We start from the raw sequence: 19672 nt of genomic DNA on the forward strand, positions 1-19672 counted from the left end.
TCTTAATGTCAATCAGAATATCGGCTATCCCCGCTTGCTATCTGATCCACGTCGCTCTCTTCCTGCTTCTTGACGTTAAGCCTAACGTTAAGCCTAATGCCTCGAGTGCCAAAGTGCCTCGAGCGGTCATGCGGCAATTATGCGTGTATTCGCGGGCTTCTTTCACACTCGGAAAAACACATTTATGTAGCACGTATTAAGCAACAGAAAGCTGTATCGGGTGTTTTTCATGTCGCTCTACAACTTTCTCATTGACACTTTGATAATTAGGACAGTACTTCTCGAGTTAGATAATTAATTACAATTACCTAATTAAATCTCAGTAACGAAAAAAAATTACTGGCGGCTACTCCACTGTACTGGAAACAATACGCAGTAGGTTTGCTACGCGTAACGGCGTTCCACTTTTTTGTAAATCGTGCTGCACGATAGCTGGGACACCCTGTCATCCAGCGCTCTTGCTGCTACGGAAGGACGACAGGCATTTCGCGGTCTCTCGCGTACAAACACAGTGACTGACCGCTCGTCTGACTCCTCTTTCCTGTGCGTGCTTTGTTGCGAAGCGTTGGGGGCGAAGGCTTCTACGCGCTTTCGAGCGTCATCCCTGCATGCGCCCCTCGACGTGGCGCTGCTCTCGTTCTGCAGAGGAGCCATCTCTCGCCGCTGAAACGAATTCTTGCAGCAGCGTGCGCCACATCGGGCGTCGACGGCACCGAAAGCCACCATCGACGGAGATTGGTGCGCGTTGTGGCCAGAACTCCGGTACCGAGCCGCAGCGCGTTTCTGGCAAAGCCAAATGAGGTGGTTCGAAATATAATAAATTGTAGGGTTTTACGTGCCAAAACCACGATTTGATTATGAGGCACGCCGTAGTGGAAAACTCCGGAAATTTGGACCGCCTGGGGTTCTTTAACGTGCACCTAAATCTAAGTACACGGCTGTTTTCGCATTTCGCCCCCATCGAAATGCGGCCGCCGTGGCCGGGATTCGATCTCGCGACCTCGTGCTCAGCAGCCCAAGCGGATCGCCCACTCTCGTATGTTCACTGGTGATGATGATCTCCATCGGCATCTCATTCGAAACAGTGTGACGGCAGTCACCTATCCCCAGCTTTGACCTAATCCCGTTTTATTTATTACACCTATTGCAGTCTAGCATATTGTTTATTTTTCTATCTCTAAACGGTAGAAATCTTTAAAGAGTACCATCTTTAGCGTGTTTAACAGCGCCGTTGGGGCAGTTACTACTTAAAAACACCTTAACGCACCATAAGATTGCAGTGCAAAAAAAAGAGTGTTCATGTTTTTTAAGGTGACTCAAAAGTAGGCTTATTTTAAGTCATGGTCCAAAACGAGGAGAATGTATCCAAGTTCACGCGCTAGATCCTCTTGACGTAATAAGATTTTACAGGGTCTTCCCCTACTTTAGTTTAACAGCTTATGCCGCAAAGCAAAGACTGCTTTGTCTGCTGAAGCTATACAGACCGAGCATAATGAGTTCCGAGAAACTTTAAGAGAAAACAAAAGGACGGCCTATACATGCGGTAATATCTTGAGATAATGTTTCGTCATACTAACATGTCGGTAATGCTGCCTGGACGCGAAATTCAAGAAGAGACAATCTTGCCTTTAATTTTCTCCTCTAATAACCAACCTTATTGCTTCCAAGTAAACGCAGATCGATTCGTGAGCGAAATATACTTTATCAGACTCGGAAGTTTAGCTGTGTCACATATTAGTGTCACATTCAGTGTCACGCACATGGTTGACCACGCGTCTGGTCGTTTATGCGTGGGCATAAAAAAATTAAAAAAAAAAAAAAGAATCTGCACGACGACGAGGCCCGACGTTCCCGATGCATCGTTACGTACAACTCCGCGAGCGCTGTTCGAGCGGAGCTCGCGGCGGAGTCTGTCGCTGCCGTGTGCGGCCGCTGGAAGGAAGCGTCGCCGTCACCCCTCTGTATACTTTCTTTTAGACAGATGTTTGCTCGGGGCAAACGTAGCGCGCCCCGCCTCGAGACCTCGGCGCTGATGCTGAGCCGCTCGGGGATCGACGGGGATGGCGCTCGCTGTCTGTGGTCGGTTCTCGGCCGCCGGCTTCTTTTCGTTTCCTTTTAGCGCGCTTGCATGTGAGCACAGCGGCTTAGCGGTCGCGAGGCATTGCCGCATTCTGCGTGGTACAGTCATTACGCTGTGCGTGGTTCGCAGGCAGTTTGTTGTTGTCGTTGGCACACTCGTGCGCGCATACGTGCGTACGAGGGTTTTGCTGGCACCTTCGGTAAAAGTTACGCAGAGCAAACTGTAGCGCTTGCTGCAGCGAAGAATGTAACGTACAACACTTTTCTGTGCGGGAACCCTGGCACTCAGAGTTGCACTCGGCGCTAATATGTGCAGCTAGCACGCTGATCCACATCTAATCCTTTCGGAAAAAAAGAAACGCAGAATCTATCTCACAGGCGTCGCGTGCCAGCTTGTCGTGTTCCTTCCGGGTGACTGCTCGCTCTTTGAGCAAAATGTGTTCGGCTGCACCGTCTCCGGGATCGGCCCACATTCCCCAGTACTTTGCTCGTAGAATATTGCGACGCTGTACCAGCTTTGTGATCGGGCCAGGTCGAACAGGCTTTAACGTTTCATCACCGGAGCGCAAATGTCATCGTTGTTTTAGCATACCCCACGTGGCATAGTCATGTATGCCGCCACATAGCCTGATGACGTCACAATTCGTGTTTCTCTCTCTCGTCCAGTGCCTATGTAGAAGAATCCAACAATCGGCATGCCGTAAGCTCGCGTCGAACGGCCGGAGTAGAATCGCACGATCGTCGTCACCGTCGTCTTTCTGTTACGCACGCGCTCGCGTCAGACACGCAGCTGTTCGCCTTAACACAAACCTGGTAACGCTTTGCGTGGTTCCAAACGATGATTGGTAGCCAGCCACCAGCAAATATATGCTTTGTTTAACATCGATTCCCACGGTGCGTGGGATTTGCTTCCTTTTCATTATTATTATTATTATTATTATTATTATTACTACTACTACTACTACTACTACTACTACTACTACTACTATTACTACTATTACTATTACTATTACTACTATTACTATTACTATTACTACTATTACTATTACTACTATTACTATTACTACTATTACTATTACTACTATTACTATTACTACTATTACTATTACTACTATTACTATTACTACTATTACTATTACTATTACTACTATTACTATTACTACTATTACTATTACTACCACTACCACTACTACTAAAACGGATCTTGCCCGCTCGCTGCGAGTCGCATTGTAGACCAAGAAATACAGCAGCCGTCTCCCTCAGTGCCCCTCACATTCGCTGCTCGTTATCGCAACGGTCAGTTTGTTCACGCGCCTTGTAAGCCGGTGTGATGGAGTCTAGGCCAACACGCCGACCTGCAGCTTCGTTCCCCAAGGAGCGCGCTGCCGCTTCTCTCGTAACGCAGGACGCTTCGAGAAATTCCGGGAAAGAACCGCATCTGCCCATAAGCTTCAACGTTTGACGAGAGGAGTATTGTTTGCACACGCTGAGCTGGCGTTTTTTTTTCAGAAAACGACGGGAATAATAATTTCTCAGTGTTTTGTGTTTAGGCTACTCGAATTTAGTTTGCGTTCATTTTTCTTTCTTTTTCTTCTCGTCGTCGTGGCTGTTGTCGTTGTTATTGTCACGACATACACTATTTGTGTGCTTGTCTTGTGGCGTGTTCAAATTTTTTTCTTCGTTTTTTTTTTTTTATTCTTCATTATTCTTGCCTGAGTAGTGTATTAAGAATTTCGGCATAGTCGGCCCTATAAAGACGCCTACCTTCCAATTTTTCTGCGCATGTTCAAAATAAAGAAAGTATAATGAATTTATCTTACATCTCGAGGTCCACGTGGATAAGGGCAACGGAGATCGGGCTAAAGCGTGGCTTACTATAGAACCTGTACATGCGAAGCTGCCTATAGCGAGTGAAGTGTCTATTTCGCATTAGCCCGTGGCCGGACCCATTCCTCGAAAGACGTCACCACACTTACGGTACGCTGTGACTAGGGCGATCGCCAGAAGTCGCTTGGTCGTCCGCGGCTGGCCGCTATACCAAGGTGCGGCGACTAATGAACTCTCACTGTCAAGCGTGATCGGCCCGTCGCCACACCTCGGAATTGGTGCCGTTCGCGTCAGCTCGCACCGCGAACGCTAACGCGAACTGACGCTCTGGTCGAAATTGAAATGTAGGGAATAGTGAAGAAAAGGGAAATGACAGTGGACGATAACTTGGCACCGGTGGGAGCGGAACCCACAACCTCCGCGTTTCACTACGAATTATGCTGCGGCGACGGCTATCAACCCGTCCACTAACTTGGGTATTTATTTTTACCAGATCTAGCCCGGTCAGAGCAGCTGCAACAATCTGCTGCAAAAAAAATGCACCAGATCCAACGGGCTGGAAACTATATACAGCGAAGCTTTGTGACTGCGGCTCCTTTAATACTATACTAATAATCTTTATTTCTCTCTTTTCACAGAATACAGAATGAGAGCGGGCGTAAGGGTAAAAGCCGCATGCAGCAGCTTGAGAAAACACCATTACGCCCCACATGACAGCTTAGTCTTGACAAGCGTAGAGAAATACTGAAAACATTGGAACACATTCTGAATTGCCGAATGTACAAGAGTAAAAATACATACAGTAGGGATCAGTACGAAAATATACTGCTAAGAGGTTTATTATCAACGGATGCAGGCGAACGGGTAGCACTCACAAGCGTTCGGCCAAGGACAGCAACCACGAGCTCATGCCGGTGGTGATGCTGCTGAGGCACAGGTTACTCTTCTTCATTACAATACATACAATATTGAGAACAGTCTTAGTGCATTTGTTCACATTGTGGGATTTAACATAAATAATATCTTGAAATGCCTTTCAGAAAGGTCTATTATGAGCTACTGAAACCTTTATGCACTGAGTTAGTACAAACATATTATCATCTAAGCGTCTGCCTGCTCTGAACCTATTCTGTAGTTCCCACAGTACATAATTTTTTTCCACCCACTTCGACAGTTCTAGTTTTATGGCTTGCATTTCCATTCTATATATCACCGACGTTACTGTAACTGGCCTGTACGAGCTCCTCTTATCCTTCTCACCTTTGCTTTTGTAGATGAGGTTCATCTTGCTTTCATGCCATCCAACTGAAATTTTCTTCGTTTTAATAACTTGCTGTATGGCATTAGTCAGCAGTGTCTTGCTCTTTGGACCCAAGTGTTTAATTAGCTGTATTGGGATTTTGGAGTCATGAGGGAGTCATGAGGCATTTGATTCAGTAGAGGTACCAGCAGTCATAGAGGCATTGCGTAATCAAGGAGTACAGCAGGCATACCTGAATATCTTAGCAAATATCTACAAGGATTCTACAGCTACCTTGGTTCTCTACAAGAAAAGTAGAAAGTTACCTATCAAGAAAGGGGTCAGGCTAGGAGACACAATCTCTCCAATGCTATTCACTGCATGCTTAGAAGAAATATTCAAGCTCTTAGCCTGGGAAGGCTTAGGTGTGAGGATCAACTGCGAATATCTCAGCAACCTTCGGTTTGCAGATGACATTGTCCTATTCAGCAACAATGGAGACGAATTACAGCAAATGATTGAGGACCTTAATCGAGAAAGTGTAAGAATTGGGTTGAAAATTAATATGCAGAAGACAAATATAATGTTCAATAGCCTGGCAAGGGAACAAGAATTCAGGATCGCCACTCAGCCTCTAGAGTCTGTGAAGGAGTACGTTTATCTAGGTCAATTAATCACAGGGGACCCTGATCATGAGAAAGAAATTTACAGAAGAATAAAATTGGGTTGGAGTGCATACGGCAGGCATTGCCAAATCCTGACCGGAGCTTACCACTGTCGTTGAAAAGAAAAGTGTACAATCATTGTATTCTACTGGTGCTAACATATGGGGCAGAAACTTGGAGGTTAACAAAGAAGCTCGAGAACAAGTTAAGGACCGCACAAAGAGCGATGGAACGAAAAATCTTAGGACTAACGTTAACAGACAGGAAGAGAGCGGTGTGGATCAGAGAACAAACGGGGATAGCAGATATTCTAATTGACATTAAGCGGAACAAATGGAGCTGGGCAGGCCTTGTAATGCGTAAGATGGATAACCGATGGACCATTAAAGTTACAGAATGGATACCAAGAGAAGGGAAGCGCAGTCGAGGACGGCAGAAAACAAGGTGAGCTGATGAAGTTAGGAAATTTGCAGGTGCAACTCAGAATCAGCTAGTGCAAGGCAGGGGTAATTAGGATCGCAGGGAGAGGCCTTCGTCCTGCAGTGGACATAAAAATATAGGCTGATGATGATGATGATGATGATGATGATGATGATGATGATGATGATGATGATTGGGATTTCATCGGGTCCTGCGGCCGTGTTATTAGGAACATTTTCTTCTGCTTTTTTCCAGCAAACGTTTTTTATGCTATATTTTAATCTCTCAGGTGTTGCTGGATATGTTTGAGTTTGAACTACGCTTTCTTTCGTGTCGAAGTTATCCCTAATAACGTCTACTGTACTGCAGCGCATCGTCTCCTCCGAAAATGTTACCGTCTACGTCCCTTACAGCCGCTTGCGAATTTTTAGTTGGAGCTCCGAGTGCTATTACATGGTCCAGAATCTCTTTGGTGCGCTTTTGTCTTTTTTGCGAATGTTATGCACCCAACGTTCATTTGTGCATTTAATTTTCACTTGCACGAGCTCACTCCCCACCATTTTCTTTTCTCGGTATATATTTGTTCCACCTAAGGAGCACCTCGTCTTCTTGTAGTCCCAACTTTTTGACTTCTCGAAATGATTCCTTGACGCCTCTTACGTCGCGGGTCGAATCCCACTTTCGATGGGGGCGAAATGCGAAAACAGCCGTGTTCCTAGATTTAGGTGCACGTTGAAGAACCTCAGGTGGTCCAAATTTCCGGAGTTCCCCACTACGGCGTGCCTCATAATCGGATTGTGGTTTTGGCACGGAAAACCCCATAATTTAATTTTTAATTTAATGCTTGCTTACGCTCTTCTATATCTTGCTTTATTTTCTTGTTCCATCACTTACGTAGTTTCCGCTTTCCGTCTTATCTCCTGCTGCATAAGGTCTACCTGTTCCTTATATTCCCAGGCTTTTGTAGGAAACGCTCCCATTTTCTTCTATGTGTTTTGTGCGATCTCTGTTATTTGTTTTTTTCATTCATTTTTAGAAATAAGTTAAAATAGCCTCCGTGGAGCCGAGTTCCATCCGGTGGTGGTGCAAGGGTCACTGCGGCGCGCGCACTCCGCTGTGATTGGCTGCAAGACAACAACCAGGCCGCCGCACCCACCGTCACGAAACCCGGCGAGGTTCGCAAAGAAAGCCTTCGCTTTAAAAGAGAAGGCACACTTTCATAAAAAAAAAAAAAAGCGGGTGTATTTACACAGCAGGGACACAAAGCGAAACTTATTAAAGCTCACCGTTTATGTTGATCCCGTTTGTGTGCACGAGGACACAAACTCTGTTTATGGGCACAAGGGCAATATGTACAGATAATGTACAAACCCCGCTTGTGTTGTCCTTTGGCGGCGTTTCAGGTTCTCCTTCGATTTCCTTTTGTGTGTGTGCGTTGTACGCCCGCACTTTCATATCGAGAATACTTCCCGAATTGCTCAGCCTTCTTTCCATCCAAGACTCACCGTTATGTACGCAAAGTTGCGTTTCGAGAAAATTCTATAAAACTCTTCAGCGTGCTTTCCGCACTTTTCTACGGCGCACGCTTCAACTCGCCGTCAGTGCCTCTTATACAACACACGTTCCTTGTAAAAGCGCTCGAGCAGACAGCGCGACGTGTTCTCGCAGTAAATCAGCGTAAGACGTCGAAACGTTCCCGCAGCCGCCTTGTTCCAATTGCGCACTAATCTCCGTGCTTGCGCTTAGGTTCACTGATGTGCGACCAAGGTTGACTACATTCCGCGACGTGTTCCGTGATGTCTGCTGTTGGATAGCACATATAATCGGAATGTACGAGCAGACTTTTCGTCCTATTCAAAGTCGTCGGCTTCGATAACAGTCAAAGCACTGCTCGCTTTTTGCCCACTTGTTCGTTTCGTATCTCGCGTTATTTGTGCGAGAGGATTTAACGAGCTTTACTTTTGTCAGCCGTCTGAACATTACGTTCTCCTAACTTGTCGCGCGCGTTCTGGATATAAGCCGGTAACGTGTTCTTTTTTTATTTTCGGGTTCGCGAGAACTTGCCTCGTAACTCCCCGAGGAAATCCATCGAATGCCGTTGGCTTAACCCCGCAGTCGTGTTGAATAACTTGGTCAGTTTCGTCTAACCTGCTTTCTTCTCGTTCTGTTTTGCAGGTATGCGTGAAGGAGGGATGCCTACTGAAACAGACAAGTTCATTCCAGGTAAGCGACCGACTGATTTTCTATGCTTTGTCGTCAAAGAATCCCCTGACAACATTTGACTATGTCGTGGAGTTCCAGAGTGAAAGAATCCGGAGTGAAAGAGCACATGCCACTACGGAAGATGACCCCTGGGACTGGAGTAGAGCCAGTTCGATTATTTTACATGTTGCAACCAATGATTTGTGCTGTAACTTATACCGGGGTTGCAACTTGACATGACTTCATCGACCAGAGCCAACAGACAGGCGAATGAGTGAACGATTCAAAAGGCTCTGATCTACCTTCGTCTATGCAGTTTATACACTGTAAAGTGATCAAGCTCGCAGCCTAATTCGCAAAGCGATAGTTTTGCGAAAATGCCGTTGCCTGGTTGGTGGTTTTGTTATAAAGCATTAGACTTCTGCGAAGTTCGGAATCTATCCTCTCTCTTGAGCCAACCGGCCTCTATGCTTTCGGAATTAAGCCCTCATTGTAAAATTTACATTATTCTGGCAAGCTCTTAAATTCTGCAAAATGTTAAAACTGCGCGAAGAAACATCTCCGGTTACGCTTCATCAATGTGCCCTCGGGGCGACGATATGCTTTCTGCCTGAATATTGGCGCAAAGCCTAGCTGTACTGTGGATCCGAACACGCAATTAGCGTATGATTGTGTAAGTTGTACCCGTCGTGGTTCCTTATTCGCTTTGGTGTTGCGCTGCAAAGCCCGATGTCGCGGGAATCCCGGCTGCTCCGGCCGCATTTCGATGGCGGTGAACCGTGCATTGTATGCACGCTCAAGAACACCAGGTGGTCAAAATTATTCCGGAGTTCCCCACTACGGCGTGCATCATAATCATACCGCGGTTTTGGCACGTTAAACCCCAGAAATTTTTTTTCTTTTTTTTGTATAAGTTGTTTGCGAATTGTGGTGCTCGAAAACGGCAGGAGTCGAACTTAAGTTCTTTGAACGATCAAACATGAATATAAATATCTAAAATAACATGCTAACCGGTGACCAAAAAAAAAAGTTTGCTTCATCGCCGATTTGGGTGCAGAATAACCAGCTGGGTGGTAAAAATAACATGCTAGCTGTTTACTCGCATTTATTTTTCGTAATTTTGATTAGAAATAATTTCGTACACTCTTTGTTGCCTTTTTGAGATATTGTAGTTGTACACTGAGGGGCCGCTTGAAATCATAATGTGTTCTTCAAAGGTGTTCATTTCTCATTCAATTTCTTTTTTCTGGTATGAACTGATCTGGGTGCTGATATTTGGTCATTGAAATAAACCGAACGCGTGAATGTTTCTGTCATTGGTCCCATACCGAGCGGCTCAATACTATCCGCGTGTTTACCATCCTATTGCATTATTATTTGGTGCACAACTATGTAATTTGGCACTCTTTCGTGAGCCCTTGAGGGGTTCGCTCTCAGCGGAGGCCGTTCTCGATGTATTTCTCCAGCAGAAGGATCTGCCAGAAGGTTCTCCGCTAGAAAGAGCAATCACTGAAATGGAAGGTTCCTATACGTAGCAAGTTGCCGAAGGAAGAGCGAGCTTCTGAATGAGAGAGAGAGAGAGAGAGAGAGATATCTAGCTCTCCTATGCGGGCACGTACTATTTTTTTTTTTTTTTTCGCGCTCGCCCCTTGTCGATTCACTCGCCTCCGCAGGACGGTTCATTACCTCCGGCGCAGGGGTTGTGTCGAGTGTTTACCTACCTCGTTCAGCTTCGGCGCGATCCGCTCGTCGGTCGTCGCTGGGGTTTTCGTTCTGTGCCCTTGCCACCCTTGTGAGCGGCGGAGCTCGTTGAGAATGTCTTGCGCTCAATCAATACGTTTGTCTCTGCGTTAAAAAAGGTTTCATTCACACTGATAGGCGCCTACATATCCCCGTCTCGTCGACTTGGTCGACAGAGACTAAACGACAGACTAACAAGTACTCCAGGCCCTTGGATAATCATGGGTGACTTTAACGTGCAACGTCCACTCTGGGGAAGCTTCAGGACAAATCAATGAGGCGCGAGTCTAGTTGTTCTCGCTGCTGAGCATCGACTGAGCGTTTTGAACGATGGCAGCCCGATATCTGAGGAGTGACTTACAGTAGCTGTTTGGACTTGACACTAGTTTCGCATAGTTTAAGTTCCAAAGTTCAATGGTTCTTACACATTGAAACTCACGACATCGACCCTATTTCTACGTGCGTAACTATCAGAGGCCTTGACAGTTCTCTCTCCCCTGTGCTCTCAAGACAGATTGACTGGCAAGCGTACCGAATATCTATTAAGGGCAAGTACAGACATGAACATCCCGAGCCCCTTGAAGACATGATCGTATACAAGCGCAGGCTTCTACGCGAACGTATACAATATCTACAAGGCTCACAGATTTCGACCAATAATTGGAAAGGCTTCGGGCGATCCGCCGGGGCGGTCGAGCAACGATATAGGCGTACTAAAACCATTTGTGACCAGAGGGAATTCCGAGGCATTCAGAAGAAAGTTCAGCGTCAAATGAACAAACTTCAGGAACAACTACGGAATACCTTCTGCGAATCGCTGGACCCTCGCAATTCGTTATCCCCCGTGTGGAGAATTATTCAGGGTCTTCGCTCACTTCCACAATAGCATCGTCCCTTAACAGCGCTGGCTCTACATCAAAGTCGTCCAGAGCTTGAGGTCTCTGGTGATTTTAGTACAAATATTACTGACAACTTCGTTCTACTGGCTGTCTTCTCACTACATGGCGTTCCTGTCGCGAGAGATCAAAGTATGGAAGTGACTTTCTCTGTGGAAGAATTTCAAACGGTTTTTTCTACGTGCAGGCGGTCGTAATCACCCGATTCCAATGGGGTGACTTGGTTCAACAGCACAATGCTGTCTTCTGGATATAGTCAGTCAATTTTGGCATGGACGGCATAGTCCCCGACGTTTGGAAGTGTCGCCGACTGGTGCCTCTTCTGAAGCCTGGGAAGCTGGACCTTACATCGTACAAGCCCATTGCACTTACGAGTTGCATCGGTAAGGTGATGGAGAGGATGTTGCTGACACGTATAGAATGGTACCTCCAGTACTATGACATTTACCCTGATGCTATATGGCTGGTTTTCTACGTGGACGGTCTTCAATTGATAATGTCATTGATCTTGTGACCTCCGTGCAGCAACAAAAAGCTATGAAGTGTCTCTCTATGGCACTCTTCTTAGACGTAAAAGGTGCCTACGACAACGTAACCCACGAAGCCATTCTCCATGCTCTTGAGGCTGCAGAACTTGGAGGCCGTCTTTAGATGGATGAGGAGCTATCTGTCAAGGAGGTCTGTGTTTGTCCTTACAGAAGGTGGTCCGACAAATAGGTATATCTCCAGGCGTGATGTCCCATAAGGCGGAGTGTTGAGCCAGACCCTCTTCAATCTTGCCCTAGGCGGGCTAGCCGAAACGCCACTGCAGACGGCTATGTCTCGCTCTACGCCGATTATATTTGCATCTGGACGTCTGGCGTGATACGACCACAAGTGCGCGCCAGAATACAGAAAGCGGCAACCCTGACAGCGGCATATCTTCGCCGGCAAGGACTGACGATATCTACAGAAAAATGTGCACTAGTGTCGTTTACACGAAAACTGATGCCTTTCTACCCGGTGTATATCGAGGGCCAGTCAATTGCATATAAGAAAACTCACAGGTTCCTAGGCGTTACTGTGGGTCGTGGTCTTCTTACCTGAGGTCCCCATGTCTCCTATACATGACGAAAAAAACTCATTTGTATTGAAAATATGTTTAAATTCGTAGCTGGAAAATCGTGCGCTCCAGCTATACACGGCACTTTTTCTCGAATTTCTGCGATGCAGTCTTCCTGTCTTGTCCAACACATTGAAGACCAATCTCCTTGCACTACAGAGCGTACAAACCGAAGCACTTCGGATATGTCTTGGCCTCCGAAGATGTTCTCCGACAGCTGCACATGAGCACCTGATCACCACTCAAATCGTCGTTGAGACGCTAAGAGGGCACATTTGACACCTTTCACCGCTACCATCCCACCATTTAGCCGGTTTGCCAGCGCGAAGACCACAGGCAACGTTCTGTGGTATTGTGACGAAACACCATGATTCGATACCATCTGGCTTCAAGCCTGCGAAACGCCCAACATCGGCATCGTGGTTTCTCCAGCAAGTTTACGTGTCCCTCTCAGTTCCTCGGATAGTTAAGAAGGCAGACCTGTCACCGCTAGCCCTGAAGCAGTTGTCTCTGCTTCTCCTAAACGACTCTTATTTGGCCGCACACACATTTACACGAACGGTTCCACCAATTCCAAAAGCTCTACCGAAGCAGTAGTTGTTCCACCGGACGCCGTCTCTTTGCACTTTAAACACTCTCACAATACCCCGTCGACAGCAGCAGGAGTTGCGGCTCTTCAAGCTGCACTGAATTACGTGCTCCAGCAGCCACCAAATCGTGTAGCGATTTTCTGTGATCCGAAAGCAGCCCTACAATCTCTGCAGTTCACCCTACGTAATGCTTTACGCGCGCAGCTAGTGTAAGAAATAAGGCACGCTCATCATCACGCGCAAGAGAAAGGGCATGACATTGTATTTCAATGGTTGCCGAGCCACTGCGGAATTGTCGGCAACGACAGCGCAGATGAAGCTGCCCGCTCCGCTCATCAAAAAGTCACAGGCATGCGCAGCACACGCAGCACAGACACAGTGTAAGCTGGTGGAGCGGCTCAAGAGTAGCTCCAATTTCGGCACCACGCCCAACAGGGTCCTTAGCGGCACAGTCTCTTCGCCTCGTTTTGACGAGAACGATCTGCACTGTCCGCCCGGCATCGACGGCGAGCTGCGGCTTGTAATGCGCTCTGCACAGCAGTCTGCTGAGCCCGATGATGCCTGGTTGTAGCCGCGCACGTATAGCTCTACGATTCGCTTCTTCAGCAGCGGTTCGTACCTTGCGAGGAGACGCCATAACGTGTACCGAAGAGGTATCCAGAATACGTGGCGCACATTTCGCATCCCTTGACCCGTGATACGGTATGTTGTTGATGATAATGATGATTGTTTATTTGAATTTTCAAAACGGGCTGGTGACAAATAGTCACCTAGCCTGCTTGAGTTAAACAGGTCCGGTTACATGCAGCATGCAACTGCTATATGCAACTTACATGTCGGGCACGCTGCGTTTGCAGGCGCCTTAACTAGATGGCGCCACCATACCGGCGGACGCTCGGGATCGCGTTGATTGCGCGCCTCGTCTGAATCGCATGTCGTCGTCTGCGCCTGCGTGCCTATCTAGGGCGCGTTTATAGGGAATTTTTCCGCTGCCTGATAGCAAGCGCTTGCGTGGCTCAGTGGTAAAGTATCCAACTCCTGCGCAGCGGGCCTGGGTTTGATCCCAGCGGGGACCGGGTACTTTTTTTCGCATTTCCGGTGATAGCGGTTACGGTCACCAATGGCGGCGGTGGCGGACACCATCGCGAACCGAAACGGTTATTGGAATGAGCCCACAACAGCTTACGCTGTAAAACATCAGCGGGTGACTTTACCACTTTCAAGAACGGATGCTGCGTGGCAGCTTCCGTCACTTGCTCGCCACATCACACTTCTACGATGGAATTCACCGGGTTTCACCCACTCACGGTTGCACTCTCTCGACCCTAACTTGAGACTTCGCCTGCCACCTGGACTTTCCCGTCGCGAAACAACTTTACTGTGTCGCGTGTGGTTGGGCGTCGCATTTACAAATTCCTATTCATTCCTAATAGGAATCGCCTACAGTGCGGCATGCAACTTATGGGGATGCGATGATACTCTAGAGCGCCTTCTGTGTCACTGACCATCCTTTGACGCTCGTCGACCTACTCTACAAGCTAAACTCAACCTGTTAGATATCAGAGCGGTCTTGGAGGAAAAAATCCTGGGACCATGGCCTGTGAATTCTTGCATACCCACAAAAGCCCTTCTGCACTTGTTGAAGGCCATTGGATTGAACGAACGCTTGTCACAGTGGAGATTCCTCTGCGAATGACTGGCTCTTTATTATTTTTATCGCACCTTCTTATCTATTCTTTCCATTTCCCCCTCCCCAAGTGTAGGGTAGCCAACCGGGCACGTACTTGGTTAACCTTCTTATCTTTCCCTCTTCGTTTCTATCTCTCTCGCTCTCTCTCTCTTGCGCTGATCCTATGCGAATTATCTGCAGACGCTTTTCTTTGAATCTTATTCTCGCCCAATTTTCACCGTTCAGATCGCACCTCCACTTCTTTGGGTCCTGGAATGTAGTTAGTACGCACACTCGCACGGGCCTCCTGATGTCAAGGCCGAAAAGTTGACTGTCGGCAGCCGTCATTACGAAGCGATTCTTTTCTTACCCGGCATCGAAAAATTGGCTGAAATTGGGAAAGTAGCAAATGTGTTCCTTTAATTGGTAGCCTTTTGTTTCTATCGACCGTGTGCTCCTCAAGTACTATGTCCTGCTTTCACCGTGTTCTCGTTTTGCTCATTGTCAAGTACGATGTGAATCATGCGTTCGGAATAGCCGCCGGCACGGCAAGCTGCTTTCACCTTCGTGATATCTTTACTCCAGCGAAGCCAACTTCAGAGGAGTAATCTGACTATTTGTGCCGTGTGTGTGTGTGTGTGTGTTCTCTGTTCTTTTTTTTTTTTCTTAATTCATTCATTCATTCATTCATTCATTCATTCATTCATTCATTTCAGTAACCTCAGTTTTGCTAATTGTCCAAGTTTCGTTGTTGCGACTCGCTTTGAGCGCCTACCAACACTGCCGATGCACGCACGCAGCAAGCTTTGCCGCTGTTGGCGTGGTTCACCAGCAGTGATGTGTACTTTTTCTTGTAAATTTCACACCATAATCTGTGAAAAAATAGCCGGAGTTTACTTAACATCTGAATGTTTACCTTACTTTTATCCGTTTTTTTTACTACAGAGAACACCGCAATACCAATAAATCACGCCATGAAAGTATTTCCGGCGAAAGTATTTTCTTGGCTTCATTGCAAGACTTCGCCGCCACCTTACACATGCTATGATGGACGAGATTTGAAAGAGAGATCACAATTTTGTCAACTGTACCTGTGAGTTCGTATAAAGCCGAAAAATATGGCGCATTAGTTTACGGTTTGCGTGAAATTGCATTTTACATGAGATTCGCAAAAGTGCTATTAAGAAATATATTTGTAATTTAATGTGTATAATATATTGATCTTGTCTGCTTTTGACGTCCTGATAGCTACAACTTGCATAAATGTGATAGTGTTTGTTATTGCGGAGTAAAAGATTGCGAACTTGATGATTAAGTTTCAGAATCTTCTAGTAACTTTATTTTTAAAAATCAAGGCCCGAATAGAATCTCAGCTCCCAACACTCGGCAGGCTTTAACCTTGTTTTCTAAATGCCAAAAAAAAATTATCAAACTTGGTTCTGTGGATGCCATAAACGATTTCTCCGTACGCATGTATTTAGATAAAAGCTCCCAATATAACGCTGCCTCGAACCCTTGTATTCAGAAATGCGCCTTAACTTTGAGCCACGACTTGACTCGGTCAAGTCCGGCACAAGATAACACCTGACGTGATCGAGCCCAAGATGCTCATTGCGTTTCTTGCGGATCGTTCACATCAGGCTTCATCGTGTGCGTGGCTTGACCGAGTCAAGTCATGGCTTCAATTTAAGGCGCATTTCCTAATACGGGGGCAAGTCGTCAGTTTTCCTTTATCGCGCCGTCCCACTGCGTATCCCCACATTGCGTTTCAACGGTACGACGTCACGCCATCTTCCATCGCCTCGTTCCAACAAATGACCAAACTGTGCTTCTTGTTTTCTGTGTCCCGAAATCGGAGCTAGCATCAGCTTTTGCTGGGCTAGCTTTAGCTCGGCTGCTCAAAAAGAAAAAGAAAAAAATCATTAGGGTGATCACAAGTGGCGATAATATTGTGTTCAGATGTCTTGACTATTCTCCGGTTCTTGCCGGTGATAACATTTGTTTTTATATTTATATTTAGCCTCGCTCTGTTTCCTTGTACCACATTCGTGTAAAATGTGTTCAGGATTGACATTACTGTCTTTAGTGATTAACTCATTACCACTAAAAAATTTTACCACATTCATGTAAAATGTGTTCAGGATTGACATTACTGTCTTTAGTGATCCGGCTTCACTAATACAATTGCGATCCGGTTTTCGCTTCTTTTTGTCTTGGGCTTAGGATCGCAACGCGGATGGTCGCAAATGGCCGTGCGACACCCTACGATTGCCGAAGATGTTAGCTTATTGCGAAAGCTTCGCTCACAATGCCTCGCGCGCATTAGCCTTATCGTTCTCTGGCATCGGAGAAATCGGCGCTTCTTTGTCTCACTATTCGAGGCGGCCCCAACTCGAAAGAAGACGCCGGCTGCTCCGAAGAAGAAAACCTATAATGGCTCTAATTTCTCCTGCAATACGGCTTCTATTTATTTCTCGTTTGTGTGTAATAGGCCGTTATCCACGACTCAGCGAGGGAACGCATTTGTGGTAATGGGTTGGACCCGTAGGGGCCAAGGCCAACAACATGGCAAAGCGGCGCCTGTATCCAGACTTCGGAGCGGAAGACGTCCCTCGGCGCGCGATGTGTTAGGAACAACTGAGGCCGACCCGATGCCATTGATTAAGAGCGGATTTAAGGAAATGGCACGCGCGCAAGAAAGGCGCTAGGGTGCATCCGTTGGTCGCTTCGAAAACATGGCTGTGTTCACGGACGTCGTTGCCGAGCAACGCTGTCACTTGTGCTTCCACCGCGTCTCCTCTCGGGCTTTTATTTCAGCGGCCGTCGACTTCCGTTAATCGCACCTCGGCGGGACGCACAATGTTGACGGGGAAATATACGAACGTCCTAACTGCCTCGAAATGTCTGTCCGTCTGTTCGTCTCTTTTTCCAGTCCTTTAAGGGTGATAGATATTCGCAAATCACTAATGGACCTTCGCGCAATTCCTAACTTCTTTCTTTCGGTCAGTCGCTCGATCGGTGCGTCACAAGAAAACGCCGCTGAGCAGGAAGACGCCCTTTTTAATTCGAAAGCAAATGTGCTTCACGAAGCGGAAAATCTGGCGCCCGTCTGGCTTTAACATCGGATGGTACCAAAACCCACGTGACCAAGCGATGACGTCACGTTTCAATGTCAATTGAAACCGACCTGGCCCCCTCCCAAAATTGACTTGACTCATATCCCCGAAGTTTGGTACGTGGCCCGCCCTCAAAATTGACTTCGCCCAATTCGAGCGCATGACCAAGTGAAAAGTATCGCGTGGGATAATCGTAATGCTTTCGCATTCAATGCACGTAAGGAGACTTAAGTGCCTCTGTATCTTTTTGTGCCTTGGACGGGCCTCTAACTCGTAGCTTTCCGGTTACGAGTCGGGTGTGTTAACCAGGGGAAGTATTCCGTAAGAGTCCACCTAGTGGACGTGTCCATTTCGTCTGCTGTTGAAGTTCTGATTGGCTGGGCTGGGGTGTGCTTCAGCGGGAGCCAGGCGCCACAGCCAATCATCACTTCAGCAACAGTCGAAATGTCCACTAGGTGGACTCTTACGGAATACATCTCCGGTGCACTGCGACTGTTCCGTTTAAATAACAGAATTCATCCGCCTATATTATGTCCGTCGCACGACGAAGGCCTACCCCCCGTGGTGGCGTAGTGGCTTTGGGGTTGCGCTGATAAGCCTGAGAGCGCGGGATCGAATCCCGGTCGCGGCGGCCGCATGTCGATGTGGGCGAAATGCAAAAACGCCCGGCTGCCGTGCATTGATTGGGTGGATGTTAAAGAACGCCAGGTGGTCAGATTGGTTCTGAGTCCCCCACTACGATGTATCTCATAATCATATCGTGGTATTGGCACGTAAAGCCCCAGAATTTATCTTTGAATTTAGGACGAAGGCCTCCAGCTCCCAGAGATTTCCGACTGCTTTTGTCTATAGCGCCAACTGACACTATTCTATGTATGCCAATTTCCTGGTTTCATCACATCTGCGCCCATATCGGTCGTTACGTGACCTGCCAAACTCTACAAGTGCGTTCAAGCGCGAGCAGACGGAGACAGAACAATGAAAGATATGGTGTGCTGCCTCGTTGCTTGTCTTCTTCGTTTCCTGTCCTTGTCCCGGTGTAAGTCACATAACATGCAACACCAACGAGTCTCATCCGTCTGCTCGAGCCGTACGCACATGCAAAGTCACGCCAACTAACCACCCCTATAAAAGCGTTTGCTGCCCAACTGTTTCTTCCTCATAACTATAGTCAAGTGTGTCAGTTCAGTCGGAAGAGCAATGCATCTACAGCGATTACAAGGTTTGGCCGCGCCCGATCCTCCTCTGGCGGTGTTGCGACGTGTTGGTGGGACGCAGTACGCGAGCCAATTATACCGACTATACTGGTTGGCAGAAGGAACCAGGCGTCTCACAACGCGTGGCAGGTGTCGCATCACGATGGTGCGATGCCGACGGGAAACCCTCGGCGTTTAGTCGCTATGCCCAGTGAAGTGTATATGCGATGAAGTTAGCTCGACGTTTACTGTCCGATCAGATCAGTGCGTGCGCGCAGCAGGTCAGCAGAGCGGTGTACTTGTGCACAGTCGGCGTCACCCTTGTGTATACAGCGCGGGAACGGCGCTCCGGAGCCAGCCAGCGGCGCTGGGCACGTTTGGGCGCCGACTGTATATGTGTGCGAACAGGGGTCGCGTGCCAACGCCTCCTGTTGGTCCTGCCCGTAGCCGATGACATAACGCTGGCCTGGCTCCACCACCGAGCCGATTGAGTCCACCTGGCTTCGTCGTTTTTGCAGCCAAACGCCATTTGCGTCTCTGGAGACCTGCTTCTCTGCGCGCGCGGCGAATGCGCTGTCGATGACGGGATATAACGCCGACGACGACGCCAACGGCGCCTCCGTATAACTACTATCGCAAAAGAAAACCGGCTACCCGCGTTAGCTCTCTAATCCACAAAGTTGTTTTCCTGTCATTTTCCATCGCTCGCTGCGTGGTCCGTAACGTTTTCTCAAGCTTCATTGTTACGCTCCAAGTTTCCGACCTATACGTTAGCATCGGTAGAATCCAATGATTGTTCACTTTTCTTTTCAAGAATAGCTATAAGCTGTTGTACATTACTTGGCAGTGCCTGCCGTATACCTTCCGACACGTTTTTATCCTTCTGTAGATTTCCTTCTCATGGTAAGGGTGTCTAATCCGCCTAGATAG

General features: G+C 47.4%; 1 protein-coding gene across 4 annotated transcripts in view; it reads left to right on the top strand.

Moving 5' to 3' along the window:
* The window catches only part of LOC119443125 (diacylglycerol kinase eta-like), a 307015-nt gene that overhangs the window by 170916 nt on the left and 116427 nt on the right, over nt 1–19672 (top strand). For 3 of the 4 annotated variants that reach the window (XM_037708278.2, XM_049662589.1, XM_049662588.1), the window contains exon 2: nt 8407–8454. In XM_037708278.2, coding sequence (XP_037564206.1) covers nt 8407–8454 — 48 coding nt within the window. Of the gene's footprint in view, nt 1–8406; nt 8455–15428; nt 15524–19672 lie in introns of those variants that run through there. The other variant, XM_049662590.1, reaches the window with a different exon arrangement.

Source organism: Dermacentor silvarum, chromosome 2 (genome assembly GCF_013339745.2).
Source record: "Dermacentor silvarum isolate Dsil-2018 chromosome 2, BIME_Dsil_1.4, whole genome shotgun sequence".
Lineage (NCBI taxonomy): Eukaryota > Metazoa > Arthropoda > Arachnida > Ixodida > Ixodidae > Dermacentor > Dermacentor silvarum.